The sequence below is a fragment of the Caretta caretta genome, chromosome 7 (genome assembly GCF_965140235.1).
Source record: "Caretta caretta isolate rCarCar2 chromosome 7, rCarCar1.hap1, whole genome shotgun sequence".
Classification (NCBI taxonomy): domain Eukaryota; kingdom Metazoa; phylum Chordata; order Testudines; family Cheloniidae; genus Caretta; species Caretta caretta.
In genome coordinates this window covers 121788654-121813834 of record NC_134212.1, presented here as the reverse complement: position 1 = coordinate 121813834, position 25181 = coordinate 121788654, and the positions used below count along the sequence as shown (strand labels likewise).

At 43.3% G+C, this 25181-nt stretch overlaps 1 protein-coding gene across 1 annotated transcript; it reads left to right on the top strand.

Moving 5' to 3' along the window:
• Nucleotides 1–343: 343 nt before the first annotated feature.
• On the top strand, nucleotides 344–23350 carry TAF5 (TATA-box binding protein associated factor 5). Its single transcript, XM_048858852.2, has 11 exons — nucleotides 344–899; nucleotides 6104–6344; nucleotides 7764–8079; nucleotides 9156–9319; nucleotides 10941–11076; nucleotides 12128–12248; nucleotides 15737–15866; nucleotides 17649–17813; nucleotides 18618–18795; nucleotides 19372–19549; nucleotides 21468–23350. The coding sequence occupies exons 1-11, from the start codon at nucleotides 386–388 to the stop codon at nucleotides 21683–21685; spliced, it is 2361 nt and encodes a 786-aa protein (XP_048714809.2). The 5' UTR covers nucleotides 344–385; the 3' UTR covers nucleotides 21686–23350.
• Nucleotides 23351–25181: the final 1831 nt, after the last annotated feature.

The window sequence follows — 25181 nt, the reverse complement described above, 5'->3', positions numbered from 1 at the left end:
TATAGCGCAAGCAATAATGGTGACAGATGAAAGAAATGGGAGTGGGAGGAGACAAAATCCAATCCCTATCTGGGAAGACAGTGCAGATTTGGTCCTGATCCTGAAAGTTTCTCAGGCTGGTCAAATTAAGTCATTCAGGCTCCCCACAGGGGCAAGGGGCTGCTGTCATGGAACAATAGGCAGGATCCAGGCTTAAAGACAAGGAAAGACTCGCTGGACATCTCTTCCTATAGAGTACTGGCAGAGCATGACACCCCGCTACCGTAAATCCATACCCGACCTGTCGCAAAAGGCGCCGGGCTCCCGCCCTTTTGCCGTCAGTGTCGCAAACGCGTCGGCGCTTGACGGCGGCCCGCTGCCGGTTCATGGGGGGACCTTGCGCAAGATGGCGGCTCTACCTGAGGAGCCGGCTGAAGTGGTGGTGAAGCCGGACCCGGAGGGGGGTGTCCCGCCGCAGCCCCCTCCGGTTCCCTCGCCCGCCGCTCCCCCCACCACGGCGCCGGTGGAGGGGGAGGCGGCGGGGACCCCGGGGAGCGGAGGGGAGGCCGCTCCCCCCAAGCCGGCCCCCCCGGGTCCGGCCGCCTCCCCCGCCCCCACGGACCGGCAGACCCTCCTGGCCGTGCTCCAGTTCCTGCGCCGCAACAACCTCCACGAGTCCGAGGACATCCTGCGCCGGGAGGCCCGGCTGCTGGGGGAGGAGGTGGCCGCGGCTGCCCTCAGCCCCTCGGGACCCGGCGCCCAGGGGACCCCTGGTGGGGAGACAGACGCTGCCGGGGGCGAGGCGCTGCTGAGCCGGGTCGCCGCCGCCGCCTCTGGAGCGGCCGGAGGGAGCGTCGCTGTTGGTGCCGCTGCAGCCCCCGGCGCCGCCGCCGCTGTCGTCGCGGTACCGCCAGGGAAAGGTGAGAGCCCCGGAGGAGGAGGCGGGTGAAGAGCGAGTGACCGAGGGAACCTCAGATGGGGCTGCCAGGATGGGGCATCACCCTCCTTGAGCGTACCACGTACAGGAGGGGTCACCCCTCATCGGTTTGCCTTATCGCCCTGGACAGGTTGCTACGGGTGAGGGCATCTTCTGCAGTTAGAGGGGGCATCTGGATTGGGACGCAGCGGCTGGAATGGGGAGAATTCCTAGTGAGAAACGGGTTTCAGAGGGGCAGCCCTGTTAGTTTGTATCGGCAAAAACAACGAGGAGTCCTTGTGGCACCTTAGAGACTGACAAAACCTTTGAGACGCTAAGATGCCACGAGGACTTCTAATTGTTTTTAGTGAGAAACGGGTACCTGATAGACAGAGTGGGTTTTATGTGCTTTTACTTCTAGGCATATCTATCGAGATATTCATGGGATAAAGCTGATTTTCTTATCCGAGCTCTTGTGTGCTAGCTTTACAGAATATTAAAAGCACCCTGAGATTTTTAGCGCCAACATATGGGTTGTGTGGTGGTGGTGATGTTACAGTCTGAAGGTGTTCAGGTACTGTGATGATAAGAACTTAAAAGATGCAGTGATGCAAATGTTTTGATAGGATGACTGTCCTGAACAGTAGAGTTTAAAAAGTAGTCACGCACGATGTATGTGGTCACTGGTAAGTGAACAAAAGTCATTGCTAACAGAAGGTTATTCAGTGGCCTGCGTGAACTGTCCTGTTCCCAGAGCTTGTGTATATGGTAACTAGAAACAAAATCTAGGTTGGTTGCAATTCACCTATTGTTATTTTGATGCATGTCTGTGTGTGGATGCTCAGATTGTGGATTAAGTTTATTTGGCTGTAACTTGAGTTAATTTTTTATTGACTTAAGTTATTCAATAACTTAAATCAGAGACATTAGTTTGACGTTTATTTCTGAAAGTGGTTAGATCTATAGTCACTATTCAGCTCTTGTGGGAGTGAGTTCCATTGCCCTGGTACTGTGAAAGTTCGGTCTCCTACATCGATGAATCTCTCCCTATTCCCTGAAAGGTTTCAGGTGTCATGGGAGGTCCTGGATATGGAGGGAGAATAGATCTGTTGGGTAGCATTGGCCAATCTCCTGGAGGACTTTGGTTATCACAACAGAGACCTTGAACAGGACTCTGGATTGAGTGGTGGTCCAGTGTAGAAAGAGGAGCTGTACACAGCAATATTGGACATAGTATGACACACACAATGAAGGAAAGAGGATTTTAGCTGTGCAGTGTTTTTTCTTTTACAAAACAGGGAGAATACTTTATCTTGTCTAAATGATTTCAGTAACACCACTGAAGAAAACATTTTTCTATTATTAATGGTTTTTTCCATAGAAACATATTTTTAGTAGAATTAGGCCCTAAAGTTGTTTATAAAAAAACTAACTTAAATGGAAGCTGGTAGCAGATGAAGCACAAAAAATATAGCGGAAGTTGATAGGAAGAATTGAACATTGAGTTTATAATTCATGTGATATCTTCCATCTCAGATTTAAATTTAGGGCAATGCTACACTTGCAGATGTAGAGCGCTGTGAGTTAAACCCGCCTTCGTAGAGCGCAGTAGGGAAAGTGCTGCAGTCTGTCCACGCTGACAGCGCACTGGCGTGGCCACATTCGCGGCACTTGCAGCAGCGTTGGGAGCGATGCATTATGGGCAGCTATCCCACAGAGCACCTCTTACCATTCTGACGCTGTGGCTTGTGGGAAGGGGGTAGAGGGTGCAGGGCATTCTGGGTCCTGTCCCAACACTCCGTGATGCATTGGTTCGCATCCCAGCATTCCCTGCGCTTCTGTCCGCATTTGGCGCCATCTTTCAACTTTTTTTGTACTGTGCGCCCTGTCTTCTCTTTCAGTCTGCGGGAATGGAGCCCAAACTGCTGAGGAGTATGCTGACGAGTCTCGCCAGCGTGTCACATTTGGCAGTCGAGCTATTCCTTAGGATCCAAAGTGGCAGTGAGGGCTCTGATGATGATATCCACTCGAGTAATGCATACGACACGAGTTTGCTTGTGACATTCATGGACATGCTTGCCGCCGTGGAATGCCGCTTTTGGGCTTGGGAAACAAGTACTGAGTGGTGGGATCACATCGTCATGCAAGTCTGGGATGACGAGCAGTGGCTGCAGAACTCTTGGATGAGAAAAGCCACTTTCATGGGACTTTGTGAGGAGCTCGCCCCCACCCTGCGGCGCTAGGACACGAGATTGAGAGCTTCCCTGACGGTGGAGAAGCGGGTGGCTAGTCAATCTGGAAGCTGGCAACTCCAGACAGCTACTGATTGGTCGGTAACCAGTTTGGAGTGGGAAAGTCGACCGTTGGAATCGTGTTGATGCAATTTTGCAGGGCCATTAATCGCATCCTGCTCAGAAGAACCGTGACTCTGGGTAACGTGCAGGACATTGTGGATGGCTTTGCACAAATGGGTTTCCCTAACTGCGGAGGGGCAATAGGTGGCACGCATATTCCAATTCTGGCACCAGCCCACCTAGCCTCTGAGTATGTTAATCGGAAGGGCTTTTTCTCTATGGTTCTCCAGGCACTTGTGGATCACCGTGGGTGTTTCACAGACATTAACACAGGCTGGCCCAGAAAGGTGCATGACGCAAGCATCTTTCGGAACTCTGGCCTGTTCAGGAAGCTGCAAGCTGGGACTTTTTTCCCAGACCAGAAGATCACCGTAGGGGAAGTCGAAATGCCCATTGTGATCCTTGGAGACCCCGCTTACCCTTTAATACCGTGGCTCATGAAACCCTACACAGGGAGCCTTGACAGCAGCAAGGAGCAGTTCAACAACAGGCTGAGCCAGTGTAGAATGACTGTGGAGTGTGCTTTTGGCCGTTTAAAGGGCCACTGACGCGCTCTGTATGAGAAGCTGGACCTGGATGATAACAGCATCCTCACGGTTATATCCGCGTGCTGTACCCTCCGTAGCATTTGTGAAGAGAAGGGTGAACGATTCACTCAGGCATGGAACTTGGAGGTTCAACACCTGGAGGCTGAATTTGAACAGCCAGAGAGCAGGCCTGTTAGAGGGACCCAGCATGGGGCTGCAAGGATTAGGGATGCCTTGAGGGAGCAATGTGAGGCTGAAAGCCATCAGTAATGTCTGGTGCCCTGCACAGGAGTGAAGTGCAGAGGTTTCAGTGTTGGTAGGAATCTGTTTGTGCTATGCTGACTTGCAGTGCCTGTTTCTTTCCTGGACTAAGGTATCTTTTACTTTATGCAATAATAAAGAATGTTTTCAAAGCCAAAAAAATCCATATATTGAAAAGAAACACAACTGCTTGGGAAACAGAAAGGGCAAGGGGGTGGGATGGGGAACGGTACAATCACAGATTTGCGTATGTCCTGGCTGGAGTGCTGTGCAATAAGTGCTGCACTTCAGGATGGCTATACTGCATGGTGATGGGGGTTGAGTGCAGAGAGTAAGGGTCATAGTTTTCAGGGCTGGGTGGTGAAGCTACAGGTGTTGGAAGCAGCTGGTGGCGGTAAGAACCTGGATGTTGAGGAAAGTGGGTTGGAGGTGACATGGGGGCACAAGGGAAAGAGTTTTGGGACAAGGGCTGGGGGTGGGGTAGTGCTCCGCCTGCATGGCTACGAGCGCCTGGATAGAGTCCGCTTGGCGCTCCATGATGCTTATCAGCCACTCCTTGCTTTGGTGCCAGTGATCTGCATTCTGCTGGCGGATACTCCTTTCACTCTGCACTTTTTGATTTTCATTACTTGGATGCTGCATTACTTCATGCAACATGTCTTCCTTGCTTCTGCGTGGCCTCTTTCTGATACTTTGGAGTCTTTTGGCCGGTGATAACATGGACGGCTGAGATCTCAAGGTTGCATCTGTAAAGACAAAACGCAACACTTAACGGAGACAGCATTGTTCACACCAGACAGAGCAATGAGTCCCACGTACTTAAGGGCAAGCACAGTCTACACCATAGCATAATTTACCCGTCCCACTGTGGCCGATTACTGCGATGTGAGAGAGCACATCAATGCCCGATTCCGCATCTAGGCATGCATGCAGCCCTACCCCTCCTCGCCCCAAGTGCCTGCACCAAATAACTTCCTTCCCAAAATAAAAGCCGCTTACCAGGAACCTCCTCTGGCGTTTGTTCTTCCCCAAGCACCGGCCACCGCGACTGGCTACCTTTCTCCTGGCTTGAGAACAGCTCCTGGCCGCATGCATCTAGGGATTCCAGGGTGTCTTCCTCTGCCTCAGCACCCTTGCTTCCGCTTTGTTCCTCCTCCTCGTGCCTTGTTGCACTGGGCTCTGAAGTGTCCATGGTGGTGCTCGGAGTGGAGGTGGGGTCACCCCCAAGTATGGTGTCCAGCTCTTTATAGAAACAGCAGGTCGCGGGGGCAGCACCGGAGCGGCAGTTTGCCTTGAGGGCTTTGTGGTAGGCACTCTACAGCTCCTTCACTTTAACCCTGCACTGCAGAGCGTCCCGCTCATGGCCCCTTTCCATCATGTCCCTTGATACCTGCCTAAAGGTATCATAATTCCTACGGCTGGAGCACAGCTGGGACGGGACAGCTTTCTCCCCCCAAACACTGATGAGGTCCAGCAACTCGCCATTGCGCCATACTGGGGGTCGCCTGGTGTGTGGAGGCATGGTTACTTGGAAAGATTCACTGAGAGCACTCCAAGCCTGGCTGAGCGAACAGGAAGGGGATTTTCAAAATTCCCAGAGAATTTAAAGGGCGGGTCTGACACTGGACACTTCTGGAGGCCGATCCGAGTGCAATATAGGACCAGGGCGTCCACGCTGGCGCCGTGGCGCTCCAGCAGGGGCGCAGCAAACATTATTCCTCTCGCTGAGTTGGAGTACTAGCAGCACTGTAGCCGTGGAGTCAGAGCGCTCTACGTGCCTTACCGGTGTGGACGGGGAGTGAGCTAGGGCGCCCGGGGCTGCTTTATTGCGCTGTAACTCGCAAGTGTAGCCAAGGCCTTCGTGAACTCCCATGACTTGAACGTTGATAACCAGTTTTCTGGAAAATATGTGTAAATGGGCATACGGTACTTACACAACCCATTTCATTCTGAGCTCTCAATGTGCATTACAATTACAGGGCAAGCGTCAGCCATCATATATTTGCATGCATTCTCTTTCATATATACAGACATAAACTCTCTTGTGTATCTTGACACTTTTGCAGTTGGAGGAGGTGTTCCTGTAGAAGACCAGCCAGATGTGAGTGCAGTGTTGTCTGCCTACAAACAGCAGGGGGACCCAGCGCTGTACGAGGAATACTACAGTGGACTGAAGCACTTCATTGAGTGTGCCCTAGACTGTCATCGGGCTGAATTATCCCAGTTGTTTTATCCTCTCTTTGTGCATATGTATTTGGAATTGGTCTACAACCAGCATGAGAATGAAGCAAAGTCTTTCTTTGAAAAGTAATGTGTTTACCTTCATGTGTTTGCATCCTTTCTTATGTCATCACTTTTGTGTGGTTAAATCTGTTAGCACAGGTTTTTTAATTTATCTTTTTAAAGATGAAAAGGAAATTGAAGAGAAAAAAAGAATCTGTAGTTGTGGTACTATGTAATGTTGCAAACTGTTGTACATCTCCTTATGTTTTAATCCAAGATACAGCATAGATGCACAAAACATCTCTTTTGCACTACAGAGTTATACAGTTTTTGGACCATCTTTATAGTGGGCTAGCAGTGGTCATGCATCCTCTCCAGGAACCGGGAGTTTGCTGATGGAGGGTCATAAAATATATGCTTCCTGTTTTGGGTACCATTCGACTAAAGCATGTCCAGATGCTATAGTAGTGGATGTATGATAAATACTTGCACTAATATAACTAGTGTTGCAAGCGACTTAAAATGTAGTCAGATGTCTTGTTTTATATATATAAAAATAATTTGCTTAACCTATGACATAAATATTTTTTCAAATGATAAATTACACAGCAACTCCTCATTGAAAACTAGTCACATGCAGAGTTTGGTATTTTAATAATATGGTTTTTATAAGTTTCCAAAAATTCTTAAATTTCTCTTTAAGGTCTGAAAAATGATTGAATTTGTCCCTTACCTGCTCCACTCCACTATAACTCATCTTTGGCTTTAGATCAAGCCTGAAATATTTCAGCCCAAGGGGTATTCTTCTTCCCCCCACTCCCAATAATTATCAATAAAAATTGCTTTGCAAACTTAATTGCAGTATTCCCAGCCGCAAATGTTATAATGTGCTCTCAGTAAATATATAAAGCATAGTAGTAATCTGTATCTTTAGGTTAACTTTGTAGGCATTGAATCATGTTGATTTGATAAATGTGCAATTGGAAAATGTAAAATGTGCATATTTTTCTAAAATTTAGCAGTCTGGTATGAAAACTACATTGAAAATGTGAATCTGCTTTAAATACAACCAATTAGTTGTTTAGCGTACAATAGAGATGCTGATCATTTGTGGCCATTAAAGATCTCTAAAGCACTTTTACTCAGAGTAGTAGTGTTAGTCCCAGTGACCTGGGTGGTAACATTTTGTCTATTTGAAACTCTCACTGCAGTTTCGTTAGAAATGTATTCTTCACTTCCTGTTGTGAACTGCTGGGTGCTGTTACTGTGTGCTATAAAAGGCTGCAACATTCCATTCCAGAGGTAATTTCACTTCAGCTGTGAAATTATCCTATATATTTGTAAAGTGCTTTGGGATGCTTAATGATGAGTTGCTATATAGAGGTATATTATTACTTGCTATTAAGATGTACTACTGAGCAGTATACAATTTGTGGGTATTTGGGAGATTGTATTGTTGTAATAAACCATCCTTCATATGGTTTTAATGTCTCTTTTTAATAGGTTTCATGGGGATCAAGAGTGTTATTACCAAGATGACCTGCGTGTATTATCTAGTTTAACTAAAAAGGAGCACATGAAAGGGAATGAGACCATGCTGGATTTCCGAACAAGCAAGTTTGTGCTGCGCATTTCTCGTGACTCTTATCAACTCTTGAAGAGACACCTTCAGGAAAAACAGAACAATCAAATCTGGAACATTGTTCAGGAACATCTGTACATTGATATCTTTGATGGAATGCCTCGCAGTAAACAACAGATAGATGCTATGGTGGGAAGCTTGGCAGGGGAGGCTAAACGGGAGGCTAATAAAGCAAAGGTATGAGGCAAATCCTGTTATGCCTATTAATAATCAGTTGCCGCATGTAGAGTATTTTGAAGGTGATATAACCATTGCCTTAATATAAATAGAACTCTTGGATTCTGAGTCTTGGCAGCACATCCAGGATGGTAATGGCAGAGGATGGTGAACTTAGCTTTGAAGCAGAGGGAAAGAGATTGATAATCACCCTTTAGTAGCTGGTCTCTCATCAGACCACTGGAAGAGACAACCTTGTTTAGTGGACTGAACACAGGGCTAGCTCCTGAATTCTTATACTGGCTTTGCCTTTGGTTACATGTCTGGCTTTAAGAATATAACAGCCATACTGGGTCAGACCAAAGGTCCATCTAGCCCAGTATCCTGTCTTCCAACAGTGGCCAATGCCAGGTGCCACAGGGGGAATGAACAGAACAGGTAATCATCAAGTGATACATCTCCTGTCGCCCATTTCCAGCTTCTGGCACACAGGCTAGGGACACCATCCCTGCCCATGCCTGCTAATAGCCATTGATGGACCTATCCTCCATGAACTTATCTAGTTCTTTTTTGAACCCTGTTATCGTCTTGGCCTTCAACATCATCTGACAAGGAGTTCCACAGGTTGACTGCATTGTGTGGAAAAAATACTTTAAGCAATACTTGATTTTTAACTTCCTCACCTGTACAATGGAGATAATGCTTGCCACCAGTAGTTAGTGTGAGGATTAATTGTTTGTACAGTGTTTTGAAAATATCAAGAGCTATATGGGTGTTAAGTGTAACCTAGACTATAGATATTCTGCTTTCAGAGAAATGCAAAGAGGTAATGAAAGGGAATTTAGGGTGCTCAGCATCTCTCAGGATCAGTTGCCCAGTAGTATGATAGTGAAACGTAGCATGTACAGTGTCACAAACCGGTTAGACTAACCGGTAGTGAAGTTCCATCTTGTTAATACCTTAGATTCAAAGAGCCTAGATATTGTTCGTTAATTTGCTGCTACTTAAGCTCGTTCCATTTAAGGATTATTTTTCATTGAGAAAAATAATGCAAAGGTTTTTTTTGTTACATGAGTAACTCAGCTCTTGGGTTGCAGGTTTTCTTTGGCTTATTAAAAGAACCAGAGATTGAGGTGCCTTTGGATGATGAAGATGAAGAGGGGGAGAATGAGGAAGGAAAACCAAAGAAGAAAAAACCTAAAAGAGAGAGCATGGGATCAAAAAGTAAAAAGCAAGACCCTAATGCTCCTCCACAAACCAGGTAACCTAGAAATTGGCATGAATACCTGATAAATCTAGTCTATTCCCTACCAATTCTCAATTGCTTCCTATACTGTCTCTAGTGCTTTGTTCAGTCTAGGGCCTAGCAATGAGGCTTCCATCATTTCCCTTGGGAGGTTTATTCCACAGCCCAAAAGACCTCACCATTGCAAAGTTTTCTAGACTTTCTTACTAAATTTTCCTTATTAAAGCTTCATCCCGTTACGCAGTAGCCTCTTCAGATCACTCTAAGCAATATCTCAACCTCCGTGTTTAGATCCTTCAAGTATTCATAGTTATCAGATCCCCTCCCTCACTTTACTCATCTTACTCATAGACTGATAGATTGTCATGATCATCTAGTCTGACCTTCTGCATGTTGCAGGCCACAGAACCTGACCCACCCACTGTAGTAGGCCCATAACATCTGGCTAAGTTACTGAAGTCCTCAAATCTTGAGTTAAAGACTTCAAATTACAGAGAATCCACCATTTACTCTAGTTCAAATCAGCAAGTGACCAGTGTCCCACACTGAGAGGTAGGTGAAAATCCCCCGGGTCTCTGCCAAAATTACCTGGGGGAAAATTCCTTCCCAACCCCAAATATGGTGATCAGTTAGACCCTGAACATGTGGGTGAGACCTGCCAGCCACACACACGAGCAAGAATTCTCTAGTAACGCAGAGCCCGCCGCATCTCATGCCTCTCTCCTGGCATTGGAGATGTTTGCTAATAGAAGTTGGGGATGGGCCATAGGCCATTGTAGGCAGTTTCATACCATACCCTCCATAAACTTATCAAGCTCAGTCTTAAAACAAGTTAGGTTTCTCCCCCCCACCACCACTACTGTTGGAAGGCTGTTCCAGAACTTCACTCCTCTCGTAGTTAGAAATCTGTCTAATTTCAAACCTACATTTATTGATGGCCAGTTTATATTCATTTGTTCATGTGTCATCAATGGCCCTTACCTTAAATAATTCCTCTCCCTCCCTGGTGTTTATTCCTCTGATGTATTTATAAAGAGCAATCATATCTTCTGCCCCTCCCCCCCACCCTTTGTTAGGCTAAACAAGCCAAGATGTTAACTTTCTTCTTGTAAAGTAGGTTTTCCATTCCTCAGATCATCCTAGTAGCCCTTCTCTGCACCTGTTCCACTTTGAATTCATCTTTATTAAACATGGGAGACCAGAACTGTATAAAGTATTCCAGATGAGGTCTCATCAGTGACGTGTGTTACGATGGTAACGCTTTCCAATCCCTACTGGCAATACCTCACCTGATGCATCCTAGAATTACATTAGCCTTTTTCATGTCTGTATCACATTGGTGACTCATAGTTATCCTGTGATAGACCTGGGTGTATTGATTATTCTCCTCTGTCTCTTCCAGCTGATACCTCCCCATCTTATAGTTCTCTTTAAATTACAAGTATTTAATTCTTTTAATCTTTTCTCATTAGTTAGTTTCTCCAGACCTCCTTTTTTATTGTTAAATTCCTCCTGTCATCCAGTCTGACACTGAGGTGCCTGGGCTTTGCTGTCCTTTGAGGGGAGGGTTCCATCTACCATATTTAATTCACAATATTAAGGCATTTCTGCTTCATAAGATGCATTCTTCTTATAGAATTCCTCTTCCTGAACTGAAAGACTCTGACAAGCTGGATAAAATAATGAATATGAAGGAAGCCACAAAACGTGTGCGTCTTGCTCCGGAATGTTTGCCTTCCATCTGTTTCTACACATTCCTTAATGCCTACCAGGTCAGCAGGGGTAACTGGGGTGGTATGAAAAAGGGAGGGGAAAGTGGTGGCAGAAACCACAAAATATCTGAGGTAAGGAAAAAGGAAGCCATAATGTGGTTCTGCAGAGAGAATTCAGACCCAGAGTTTGATACTGTGGCTGAATCAAATATTAAGTAGTTACTTTGCTGTCTGGTAAAGATTCTTCTCAGTTAATATTGAGACCATAAACTTGAAGCACTTACATGCCTGGGGCAAACTTGTATATCTTACACTGACCTTGCTGAGAAGTCTTTTGAATAGATTTGATCAGAATTACTGAGGGGAAATGTGCTCATGTTATAGCAGAAAATTACTAGTTGAAACAAGGAATTTTGTAGCTAATTTTCAATAAAGTCAGTTTTCAGAGTAGCAGCCGTGTTAGTCTGTATTCGCAAAAAGAAAAGGAGGACTTGTGGTACCTTAGAGACTAACAAATTTAAAAAAATTTCCACTCCATATGGCTAAATTCAGGGCCTTGCATAATGACAGATTTCAGAGTAGCAGCCGTGTTAGTCTCTGAGGTGCCACAAGTACTGCTTTTCTTTTTTCAATAAAGTGTAATGCAATTGAAAGTTTTAGACTTAAAACGCTATGAAAAGGGAAGCTCTGTTTAAAGGTTTCTTTAGACTATCTTAATACTGCACTCCTTTTGGTTAGGCATTTCTGCATTCCTTCTCTCTTCCCTTTCACTTTTTAGGTGGGGTGTGGGGTTTTCTTACAACAGTGAGTGATCATGAATTCTGCATACACTGTATACTATAGTGCTGGGGAACAACATTGCTGTGGCTTATTAAATGGGTCTTTTTATAAAATATCTTTATTTTAAATGGCCTAACAATATTAGCTGTAGTTATTGTTTCATATACATGTATTTTTGTCCAGTCTGTCTTGGAATAATTCCCATAGCTTATGCAGAACTAAGGTAGTTTATACTCTTAATATTAATGGCAGGATTGTCTAGTGCTTGAACTTTGTTATACGTCTCCTCTCCCCATCAAAACTTAAAATAAAGTGACTGTTTTGTGTACAGGGTCTTACTGCAGTGGATGTCACTGATGACTCTAGCATGATTGTAGGAGGCTTTGCTGACTCCACTGTAAGAGTATGGTCTGTGACACCAAAAAAGCTACGCAGCGTGAAATCAGCAGCAGGTAATGAAGACAATAAGATATGTTTATCTTAAGTATTAATTCTGATAGTTTTATGTCAGTTTTGTGCAGAGAGAAATGCTAATATCACAATAGCTTTCTTAAATTGTTGGAAGTGGTCAGGTTGACTTCAGCTTTTAAAGAGGATAACGTGTGTGTATATATTATTTAAATGCAGACTGTGCTTGATATATACAAGACACAAAATCCAGACACTTCTTTCCCAAAGAGTTTACACAGAACTAGTGTACACAGAGTAGATAAGATGCACTTGGAAGCTGAGAGGAGGGAATATAGCTTCGTTTATGGCCCTGATTCAGTAGGATACTTAAGCACATGCTTTCATACCTTGCTGAATAATAAGGTGATAAGTAAAAGCCAACATGGCTTTTTCAAGAACAAATCATGCCAAACCAGCCTAAAGTCTTCCTTTACTAGGTTTACCAGTCTAGTGGATGAGGAAGGCAGTAGACATGAGAGAGCTTGAGTTTAATAAAGCTTTTGACAGTCCCACAAGACCTTTTCATAAGCAATCTAAGGAAATATGGTCTAGATGAAATTACTGCAAAGTGAGTACACAAGTGGCTGAAAAACAGTACTCAGAGTAGTTATCAGTGGTTCACTGTTAAATTGAGAGGACATATCAAGTAAGGTCCACAAGGGTCTGTCATGGGTCCAGTACTAGTCAATATTTTCTAGGTCTGTCAATCGCAATTAATGCCTGTGATTAACTGACAGCAAAATTAGTGCGTTAATATTTTTAACGTGTTAATTGTTAAACCTGGGGGGGGGTGGGAGGCATCGGCAGTGGGGTGCTGAAGCAGCCCTGGCATACAGCTCCGGGGGCAGAGGGCTGGAGCCTCACGCACCCCCAGCCCTAAGCCTATATTTGAAAATATAGAAAACTCCCCCACCAAAATAAATGGTATTCTAATATTATTTAACAGTGCGATTAAAACTTTGATTAATCGTGAATAATTTTTTTAATCTCGCGATTAATTTTCTAAATTGTTTGACAACCCTGATTTTTTTTCATTAACGACTTGGAGGGTGGAGTAGAATACAGATGTAAAATTTGCAGATGATACCAAACCGACCCTAATTCTTCCTCCCCATGCAAGCCAATGTTTGTGGCAAGGAGTTATTCCATAGTGCTCAGCCCTGTGTCAGAGTCGCTTTCACAGGGTCTCCTGGCAGAGGCAGCACTCATATGTTCCACCCGGTGGAAAAAGTTTGAATAATCTTTAAGGGGGTTCAACCAGTGGTTTCCATTCCCCTTTATTTCTGCCTTTTTGTTAGTAAATGCAAGCACTTTGGAGGAGAGGATTAGAATTCAAAATGATCTTGGAGAATTGGTCTGAAATTAAAAGATGAAATTCAATAAAGACATGCAAAGTACTACACTTAAGAAGGAAAAATTAGCTGCACACATGCAAAATGGGGAATAACTGACTAGACAATGGAACTGCAGAAAGGGATCTAGAGGTTATAGTGAACCACAAATTGAATATGACTCAACAATGTCATGCTGCTGCAAAAAAGACAATTGTCATTTTGGGATGTTTTAACAAGTGTGGTGGGTAAGGCATGGGAGGTAATTGTTCAACTCTACTTGGCACTGGTGAGGCTTCAGCTGGAGTATTGTGGCCAGTTTTAGGTACCACCTTGTTGACCAGTTCTTTCTCCGCTACCCGGAATGCACAGGTTCACAGACAGACTCTTGAGCTGAAGAAGTATGTCGTTTATTTGCTGCTTCAGTGAGTGATCGGTCCATTGAAACTGGGCACAGCATAGGGTTAAATGCAAGCACACACCCACATTCAGGTGCTCACCTTAAATACATTGTTACAAAGTTATTCATTATATATTATATAAACACTTTTGCTGCCTAGCACTAAGATTAGTTTGCTAATTCAGTTGTTTACCTGATCAGGTTGCTCGCTCAGCTTTTTACTTGGCTGTTCTCTTACCTTGCTAGACAAGCAGGCATATTTTCACGTGTGTCAACATCTAAAATATACATTCCACATATTATATACTACACACCTAAGAAAGATATGAACAAATTGGAGATAGTCCAGAAGAGAGCAACGAAAATAAGAGGGTTAGAAAACCTGACTGATGAAGAAAGGTTGAAAGAATTGTGTGTTTAGTTTAGAGAAAAGGTGACGGGAAAGGACATGATAGGCTTCAGATACATAAAAGGTTATTATAAAGAGGACAGTGATCAATTATTCTCCATATACACGCAGGTTAGGACAAGAAATAATTGGCTTAATTTGCAGTAAGGGAGACGTAAGTTAGATATTAAAGTTTTTCCTAACTATAGGGATAGTTAAGCACTGGAACTGGTTATGTAGGGAGGTTGTGGGGTCCCTGTCATTTGGAGGCTTTTAAGAACAGGTTAGTCAAACACCAGTCAGGTATACTTAATCCTGATTTAGAGTGTGGGGATGGATTAGATGACTTTGTGAGGTCTCTTCCAGCTCTACATTTATATGAATCGTACACTAAATTTGGATAACTTGTAACTACTATGAACAATCAGATTCTGTGTTTTCCAGAAGGCTTGATCTGGTCAGATTGCGGTGTTGATAGTTTTATAGAGGCACAGAGAACCAAAGGAAGATTTCTTATCCATGTTGCTTAAGTGATGGAAGACTGAGGTCTCAGTTGGTAACTTATAGACTTGTGTAGCTGTCAATAAAAGGTTATTGAAATCTAAAAACATGGGTGTGTGGCAAGTAGTTTAAAGCTTTTTAGGGAGAGATGTAGAAATCTGGACTCTTAGACAGGATATCAGTCTTTCAAGATAATTAGAGACTGAATTGTGGATAGATCAGAATGGCTTTTCTGAGGATTAAGCTAATTTTAGATGCTCTTGGTGAAGTGTACAAAACAGAATTGTTATCTGGAAATAAGGCTCCAAACAATTCTAAAATGTCTTCTGAAAATGTGTGCTTATAGTATAATACCCCCATCCAAAAATATATTTGCATGGTCAGGTTCTGAACATGAATGTACATCTACCACATTTTTTTTCAACTGTTATATAGGGTAGCATATCACAAATTCAGAGGTGAAGGACCTATGGTCCTTCTTCAGATCCTTCAAAGCTGTAACCTTAAAGGTTCTCACTTGAATCATTTTAATCACTGTTTCCTTCACACACTTGTATACATACACACAACAGTCCTCAAGAAATTGCCTGTGTTGGTGCGCTATGTAACTTAGAGTAGCCTGTAGGTTTTAGACTCTAACTTAAATATCCTTGCTGTTTTGTAGCTGGTGTTGAATATTAGTTGTTTATGTAAATATTAAGAAGGATATTTTGTCCACTTCATACTTGCAATGAACACCAAAAAGGATAATATATTGTGCTTAAATCATACATTTATTTTTGTATAAATGTAAGCATGCTCAACTGTTGACAGCCAGCGTAGATTAATTATACATGTGTGTTGTAAATGGGAACCTCTGACATTTTACAGATCTCAGTCTCATAGACAAAGAATCAGATGATGTCTTGGAGAGGATCATGGATGAGAAAACAGCAAGCGAGTTGAAGATTTTATATGGTCACAGTGGACCTGTCTATGGTACCAGCTTCAGTCCTGATAGGTAAAAATAAGTTTTAAAAATTCCCTAGAACGATAGTTTTTAAGTGCTAATGAAATGGTAGTTGCTATAAACATGTACCGAATGCAGCTTTTTCTCTAAGTCGGGACCATACTTGCACAAGCAGTTAATAATGGTACCATTGCATGTGAGTGTGAAGGTCTGATCTTATGAGAGTCAATGCATCTGCTGCAGGGTGCTGAGCATTTTTAACTCCCCTTGAAGTCAGTGGGAGTTGAGGGTGCTCAGCACCTTACAGGTTCAGGACTTGTGATAGCTAATTATACAATCTTATCTGAAAGATGACCTTAAGTTGTCTTAGCTGAATATGTAAATAGTAAAGAGGAGAAATGTTATGGCAGCATTTATTTTAGTTATGGGAATGCATGGCAGTAGGTAGTCTCGCATAGAAGGCATTTTTAAAAGTGTGCAATTATAAAGATTGCTGTGGTGGTTTATCAGAAACAGGTTTAAAGCACTCATTTAGTCTCTTTTTGTTATGTAAACACACACTGAAATGCATAGCAGCAACATGGTAAGCAGCCTGGCCAAGAAGCAAACCACAGAGTATGAAGTGGAAATGCTATAGCCTATAACTAAGGCTGCGAGATTGTCACGGATTCTGTGACTTCTGCGGCGGCTGGTGTGGCTGGCTCCGGGGCTGCCGGAGGAGCTCAGGCAGCCCCTGGGCCAGTCGCACCAGCCACTGCTGAGGGCAGTCTCAGCCACTGCCCCTGTGTGCTAACACCCACCCTTCCCACCCACCTCCCCCCAGCAGGAGGAGTTTCGGTGGTGGATTGGGGGTTGGGGCACAGGATAGGCAGCACTTACCTTGGTGGGGCTCCCGGAAGGCAACATGTCCGTCCGTCAGCTCCTAGCTCCGCATGCTGCCGCTGCCTGAATGTGATGTGAATTCTAATGAAAGACCCTATAAGACAGGGGTGGCCAACTTGTGGCTCCGCAGCCACATGCGGCTCTTCAGAAGTTAATCTGCGGCTCCTTGTACAGGCACCGACTCCGGGGCTCGAGCTACAGGTGCCAACTTTCCAGTGGGCCGGGGGTTGCTCACTGCTCAACCCCTGGCTCTGCCACAGGCCCTGCCCCCACTCCACTCCTTCCCGCGCCCTCCCCTGAACCTGCCATGACCTCGCTCCTCCCCCCCCCCCCCCCCCCCCAGCCTCCTGCAAGCCACAAAACAGTTGATCGGGAGGTGTGGGGAGGGAGGAGGAGGCATTGATCGGAGGGGCTGCTGGTGGGTGGGAGGCGCTGGAAGCGGGGGGGTGGGGGGAGCTGATGTGGGGCTGCTGACGTATTACTGTGGCTCTTTGGCAATGTACATTGGTAAATTCTGGCTCCTTCTCAGGCTCAGGTTGGCCACCCCTGCTGTAAGGGAATGTTGTCATTTTGTTCAGGGTTGTATTTTTAAAACTGATTTTTGACCAATTATAAGTGGTTTATCAGCAGTTTTTTGGTTCAAACTGATATCTAGGATCCCTAATAAAGACATGCTCACTTTCTCATAGACTTGTCTTACAGTATTTAACAGAATCAACAATTAATTGTCCCTTTCTTTGCATGCAGTGTCCCAGTAGAACTCACTGTGTATCAGTTGTCTCTGAATCCAATGAGGGCTCAGATTCTTCAGCAAATGCCACACAACAGCTAGTCAATGGGTGGTACACTTATCACAGACACACGAGTAGTCTTACACTATTTGTGCAGTATAGGCCCAATATTCTGACAAAGTTCCATACATTGTATTTCTCCTCTTCTGCTCTGTAACAGGAACTACCTCTTGTCCTGTTCAGAGGATGGCACTGTCAGATTGTGGAGCCTTCAAACGTTCACTTGCCTCGTGGGATATAAAGGACACAACTATCCAGTGTGGGATACACAGTTCTCTCCCTATGGATATTACTTTGTATCAGGTGGACATGACAGAGTGGCTCGGTAAGAACCAGAATGCAAGAGCTGCAGAAGCAAGCTAAAAGTGTGTGTGTGGTGGGGGCTCTCACTGGTGCCTAAATTGTGGCCCCGTCCCCTGTTGCCACCTGTTCTCCCCAAGGCCCTGCTCCTATGCTGCTTCTTCCCTGCAAGACCCCGCTCCCTACTCACTCCTCTCCGCCTCCTTTTCACCCCCGTCCCCAGTTGCTCTCTCTTACCGCAAGTAAAAAATGGGAGGGCTATGCTTTGAAGAGTGATGGGGTCATGGCCCCCTGGCTCCAGTGCCCCTGCCTGGATGGGCTTTCAGTTTGGATTTTATAGTAATACAAATCCCTGCATACAAATTCCCTCCACCCCCATACACAACTTTTAAGTAACCCCTTGATGCTGGTAATTGGTATTTCTTATCTGCATCCAATTACTGGGAATGAGTTTCATCACACTTTGTGTAAAAATTAAAGTGCTTACTTTTTCACTTTTTTATACAGCCAGCATTAGCTGGGGCATCCCTAAAGAGATAATGTTCCCTTTTCTCCAACCATCTGGTTAAGAGAGGAAAATGCACATCCCTGCCCCTTCATTTTGGGGAAACTATTGCATCTCTTCACTTGCTTTTTTGATGGCCACAGGTGGAGCACTTCTTTTTGCTTTGTTTTGGAGAAGGATTATCTTCTCTTTTGCTAACTCCATAAATGGGTCAACTGGAGACACCTGCATAATAAGCACATATCTCCCTCGCCACATACAAGATTTCAAGCTTCACTAGTCTCATTTTTTCTTTAGTCTTATAAACTATTCTCTTCTGTTAAGCCTGTGGGCTACGGATCACTATCAGCCTTTACGGATATTTGCTGGCCATCTTGCTGACGTCACATGTACCCGGTTTCACCCCAACTCCAACTATATTGCCACGGGCTCAGCAGACAGGACTGTACGACTCTGGGATGTTCTGAACGGGAACTGTGTAAGAATCTTCACTGGACATAAGGTAAAGGAGTGTCAAAGGCAAGATGAAAGTGCTTCACTAACAGTACATGGTCAGTGCCCTGTTGGTATATTACATTTACATTTCTAATAAAATATACAAAAATATGTCTCTGTTACTCTAGATACTTTGACTAACTCCCTCCCCCCCCAACAAATAAAACTCCCCTCCTTCACAAACATCTGTTCCCATTCAGCACAAGTAAATAGTACACTGTGAAGATTAACAAATTTCAGACTATTTTGGATCAACTGGGGAGTAGGTTTCAAAGCTTAGGCCTCCTTTTTAAAAGAACACTCTACTTTTAAGTAAAGTGGGATCCGGCTTAATTGCCTTTGCTGATCACAATTATGGTAATGTGGCGCAAGAAGAGAGGCAGTCTCTTAAGTAGGCAGATTCCAAGCCATTTAAATAGGACTGCTGTAAAGAAAGAGGACCAATGGCTCAGTGACTGTATGTTAAACACTTATGTTTAATTTTGGGGCCTAAGGTTTGAAATGAATACAGCTTGACTCTCTTGAATGCAAGTAGATTTGTCTAACTAATTTTTGACTCTCCAACTGGATTTTGCTGTTACAGGGACCAATTCATTCATTGGCATTTTCTCCTAATGGACGATTCCTGGCTACTGGAGCAACAGATGGAAGAGTGCTTCTGTGGGATATTGGCCATGGTTTGATGGTGGGAGAGTTGAAAGGGCACGCTGATACAGTCTATGCACTCAGATTCAGTAGAGATGGGGAAATTTTAGCATCAGGTATGTAGCTCGGGCTTTTGTTCATTTGGAAAAAAGTAGTCTGAACTAGAATGATGATGTTTTTGTGTGACTGATGTCCTCATTGTGAAGGATCAAACTACCGCTTACTGACCAATACTTTGCAGTTATGAAGTTAACAATTTAGTATCAGTAACTTTGTAAGGCAGCTAAGTATGATTCCTTACTGCAGCTCGGAGCCTTTTGCCATCCCTGTGAAAATTCGACCTAATTTTGCCAAGCTATAAGCCTCTGTAAAATCTCAGTTCGTACATGCTCAGTAGATGTGTGTTTAAAGGCTTGGGAGCATTATTCTCCAAAGATTCCCTCTGCACTGAGCATGTTCCATCCGCCACAGCTTCTGTGTGCCAACCAGACTGCATATGCCATGGCAACTGAGCATGCTCCATCCTGGGGCTGCAGGGGCTGAGCAGGACTTTTCCTGCAATTGCTCCTCACAACTGCAGGAGGTTACTGTGGTGCCAGGTACCAAGGGTGAGGAATGGGATGGTGGGGAAAAGATGCAGTACAGGGGAAAAGGAACTGGAGTTTGGGGAGTAGGGGGAGGTTGGAATTGGGATCGGGGTAGAGGGGTTGGGGAGAGGGGCAGGAGCTCTCTAGTCCACACTCCCTCCAGAAGTCCATGGAGGGTGAGAGGATAGGATTTGAGTACTTAACATTAAGATTACAATGTTCTTTTTAACATAGTTCTTTAGATCTAATAATTATATATGATAAAAATACAGAAAACAATTGTATTAGTTAGAAATGTATTACCAGTTTGACTCTAGTAAGAAACTCACTCTAGAGTCTATTTGTAAAGTCATCCAAAACTAGATCTGAAGATAAGTAGTTCCTTCTGCTTTACCCTCAGAAAGCTTGTGTCGGACTGTTAAGACACCATCTTGCAAATACTTATGCACGTGCTAAACTTTACTATTGTGAGTAGTCCTATTGAAGTCAATTTGTTTGCAACATTGGGCCTTACATTTTGAATGTTATGAACAATCCTGCAATGGCAGGAACAAGGTGAATCTTATAATCTTACTAGCTCTAATTTTATTACTGTACCTTGCAGCTCTGATTTCAGAGTAGCAGCTGTGTTAGTCTGTATTCGCAAAAAGAAAAGGAGTACTTGTGGCACCTTAGAGACTAACAAATTTATTTGAGCATAATCTTTCGTGAGCTACAGCTCACTTCATCAGATGCATTCAGTGGAAAATACAGTGCGGAGATTTATATAACACAGAGAACATGAAACAATGGGTGTTATACACACTGTAAGGAGAGTGATCACTTAAGATGAGCTAATGCCAGCATGAGAGTGCGGGGGTGGGAGGGAAGAAAACCTTTTGTAGTGATAATCAAGGTGGGCCATTTGCAGCAGTTGACAAGAACGTGGGGGGGGGGGGGGAATAAACATGGGGAAATAGTTTCTTTGTGTAATGACCCAACCACTCCCAGTCTCTATTCAAACCTAAGTTAATTGTATCCAGTTTGCAAATTAATTCCAATTCAGCAGTCTCTCGTTGGAGTCTGTTTTTGAAGTCTTTTTGTTGTAATATTGCGACATCTTAAGTGATTACTCTCCTTACAGTGTGTATGATAACACCCATTGTTTCATGTTCTTTGTGTATATAAATCTCCCCACTGTGTTTTCCACTGAATGCATCCGATGAAGTGAGCTGTAGCTCACGAAAGCTTATGCTCAAATAAATTTGTTAGTCTCTAAGGTGCCACACGTACTCCTTTTCTTCTTGCAGCTGTTTCACCATAACTTCATTACAATTCAATCTGTGCAACTATGGCTTTGGTAATTACATACTAGAGAATATTGCTGACTTTTAGTCTTTAAGTATTGCTTTTAAATTATGCACTGATACAATTCAAAGTTTTTTCTAACTCCCCACTTTCTTCCTAGGTTCAATGGATAACACAGTCCGGCTGTGGGATGCTGTGAAAGTATTTGAAGACTTAGAAACTGATGATTTTACTACAGCCACTGGACATATAAACCTGCCTGAAAACTCACAGGACTTGCTGTTGGGTACATACATGACCAAATCAACCCCAGTCATACACATCCATTTTACCCGCAGAAACTTGCTACTAGCTTCAGGAGCATATAGTCCACAATAAACCATGAAGCTGTAAGACTGTGCAAGGCAATGAAGTAAAGACCTCAGGATTACTACAGGATTTGAGACATGGAGAAATATCTTATACAAATGGACAGCATTAGCCTGTTGGTGGGGGAAACTGTAAACTACAATCCAAGCAATGTCTTTTCAGTTACTGTTTCATATTTAGCCACAATTTGAAAATGCTGGAAATTGACAAGGCATCACAGCTTTAAGGGAAGGAATTGTTATGGTGCTTTTGATTTTTTTTGATAAAAAATAATTGTGGAAATGGCTCTCTCTTCCTTATCAGGAGAAATGGTAATGGGATCTGCTGAAACTTCAATTTTTGGAAAGTTAAGGGTCCCAGTACATGTTCTTGAACAATTTTTTAAAAGCACTTAGTTTACTGTTGGGAAACATTTAATCAGTCTGTGACAGGCAAAAACTATTCAAATAATTTCAGAAGAGATGAATTTAGGAGAACTCCTCGTAACCTGTGCTGAGTAGCAAGTATTTGTGGCCAGAACATTACCTTTTCCATGCCCTACTTGTGGTAGAGGCCTGGATTTTACCTTGATACATAATGGCCTGAAAGATTTTCAAACTTCTTTGCTAGTTTGATATCCTAGAAATGCAGCTTTTGTCATCACTGCATTTTCCAGGGTGGCTAAGCAAGTACCAAAGTAGTAAAAACTAAGCACCTGTAAGGGGAGAAGAAAGAAGGGACTTTGAGATAACAGGAAATACTCTTATCACCTGTTTGAAAAGTGATTGGTAAAGGAAAAATATTGGGCTTGTGCCCTTTTATATTTAGAGGGAGTCTGAAGAGTTTTGTTTTTTTTAATCCCCTTGCTTTGTCTGAGAAATTCAGGATCTGCAGAAGCTAGAAAATTGAGAGAAGAGATTGAAACTATTGAAAGTTAATATTTATTTATTTAAATTCAATTAGAAGAAGCCTTTGTTAAAAGACTCAACCTTCATCCCTTCTGTTAAGGTGCTCTTCTCCCAGTAAACATCACCGATACTACCTGCAACTCCTTCTGCAAAACTAGCAGACCTGAGATTCTTGGTATTTCTAAGGTAAAACACAAGCAGAATGTTTGTTTTTTAATCCCTTCTGTTTTTATAAAAGTTAAAGCAGCAAAAAGACACAGGCCCAATTTTTCAAATCTTTTGCAGGTTACCTGGGAGGAAAGCTCTATTCACCATCCTTATCACTTCATTTAGGGAATTAGAGCTCATAGGCCATATACAGTAATCTAATAAAAACAAGGAAGGTAAGATTTGACATTTCTAAGGTAAAGCAAGTGGGGACCCCCCCACCCCCCCAAAGCAGCAGCTTTACAGAAAGTGCAGAAACTTAATCAGTAGGGAGTTCACCTTGAAGAACACTTATTAGGGAAGAAAGCTTTGAAACTACGTTATTAACTTTGAGTCCCTCTTTTAATGGCCGAGTTGGTACAGTACTTGTACTTCCATTTAAACTTCCTTTCAGTGCTAGATAAGAGCAGTCAGACTTTCATACAGATACAGTGAAATCAAACGGTATATGAAACACTTGACCTGCAACAGGAAGCAGTTACGACTTTGACAGCTAAAAAAAGCACTGCCACATTCTGCCTTTGTATTTTGTACAGTTTTATACTTTTGATATTTTATAATAAAGACTAAAAATATTCTGCATATTTTATTGGACTGTATGTTACAGGAGGACATTCATTTCTTTCATGTTGTTGCAATAGAAGCAGGTCCAACCCTGAGAAAAACATGCTAGTAACCTCCCAGGAGAAATGAAGATACGTAATTTAGTATGAAGAGCAATAGTTAATAAGTTTCAAATAGGAGAAAATTGTGCATGAAACCCAACAGTTAAGACAGTAGACAATTCTCCCTACACATTCAAAAAAAAAAGCCACCTTAACCCTTTCTCTGACATCAGTTATGTACAATATGGTTGTAATGTCCCTACTTGACAAGCAAAAAGTGGTGGGAGGAGAGAGAATAAATTGGTTTGGATTCAAAATGTGTGGAAATGAGGGGAGAGGTTTGGAGAAAATGGGTGAGTGGACTAGTGTGAAGCGAGAGCACGATCTTCTTAATTCTAATAATCTTTTCTCACTTCCCCTTTTCAAATTGCCCTTTCTCTTTCTATCCCACAGAGCCCTAAAATCCACTTAGCCCATTCCTCCCCAATCCACTCCCCTACTACCATATCCAGACTCTTCCATTTTGTTTTTCTACCAATATATTTTTTTCACTCATTTTATAAAATACTAGGAGAGCTTGAAAAGGAATGGACAAAGAGGATACTGCAGAGGAGACTCCCCCCTACCTCCCCCCACCCCCCAAAAGTGACACCTCTTCCACACACAACAGGTGATCTATGTGAGTTTTGGTGGCAAAATTTTGGCTCATTACCATTATTTCTAGAATTCACACATTGTGGAGTTGTAATTGCTTCATAATTAAGAATAGAAACCAGTTTCCATTCTATGAGCCCTGCTACCTTCCCACCCGACTTTTGCAAAACACTTGTCCTGATTTTTTTCCCTTAATCCTGTGTTCTAGGTAAATTTTGGGGGTGGGTGGGTTGTGGTCAGATAATTCATTTTCTCATTATGGTTGAGAAACATCTTTTCACTTTTTGAAAATTTTTACTTTTTTTTTTTTATTCACTTATCTTAAAAGCAGCTTTGCCTAAAAATTTCAGTTTTACACCTTTATCCTAGCTGGAAAAAGCCTTATGCATAATTTATGTATTTACAGCAGCAAGGCCATAAATCTTTATAATTTGGTTTGTTAAACATTTGAAGGTGGGATAGTCCTTGCAGTTGTAATTGTGGTGCTGTCTCCCTCTAATGGTGGCTGAGGACATAACACTTGCAGATTTCTGAACCACTGAGTCTTAGCTCAGGCAAGAGGCTCAGGTGTTTCGCACCAGTGTCACAGGTTCATTCCCTCCTGATGACAATGCAGCAAGGGGCAGGGCTGGGGAACATGAAAGAGTAGAGGTAGCATGGGAGGAAAGGATAAGGACAGGAGAGAACTAATGAGGCAGCCAAGAACGTACAGCCAGAGCATGGCAGTGAAGGGAAATGGGAGATGAATTTGGCCTAGGAGATCGAGTTTGAGTATTGTAGAGAGAGAAGATAGTGAATGGGAAAATGGAGAAAGGTAGCATCCCCCATCCCAGAGGTTAGGAAAGGGTAAATGTTCCTCCAAGGTGGGGAAGAGAGGTGACTTACATTTGAGTCCATTTAAACTGAATTTTGATCCTCAAATGCTCATCCATCAAGGGGAAGGTAGGTTCCCCCTACAGGTTAAATTATCAAAACAGTCCAAACATCTTAAATGTTTGATTAAAACACCATGAGTTTTAAAATGCTCCCATGAGATTTCTGGTTAACTTATGATTTTGGAAATCTTGGAGTTAGCAATAGTGAAAATGAATCACAACTAATATGAGACTGAGGTGGGGAAACAAAGCAATCCACTCAATCAGTGATGCTGGA

Bases quoted from the DNA above. Each gene is read 5' to 3' on its own strand.
- TAF5 (XM_048858852.2), top strand. From the start codon at position 386: ATGGCGGCTCTACCTGAGGAGCCGGCTGAAGTGGTGGTGAAGCCGGAC. The intron at 8,080-9,155 runs GTATGAGGCAAA...CTTGGGTTGCAG, and splicing joins GGGAGGCTAATAAAGCAAAG to GTTTTCTTTGGCTTATTAAA. The intron at 15,867-17,648 runs GTAAAAATAAGT...GCTCTGTAACAG, and splicing joins ACCAGCTTCAGTCCTGATAG to GAACTACCTCTTGTCCTGTT.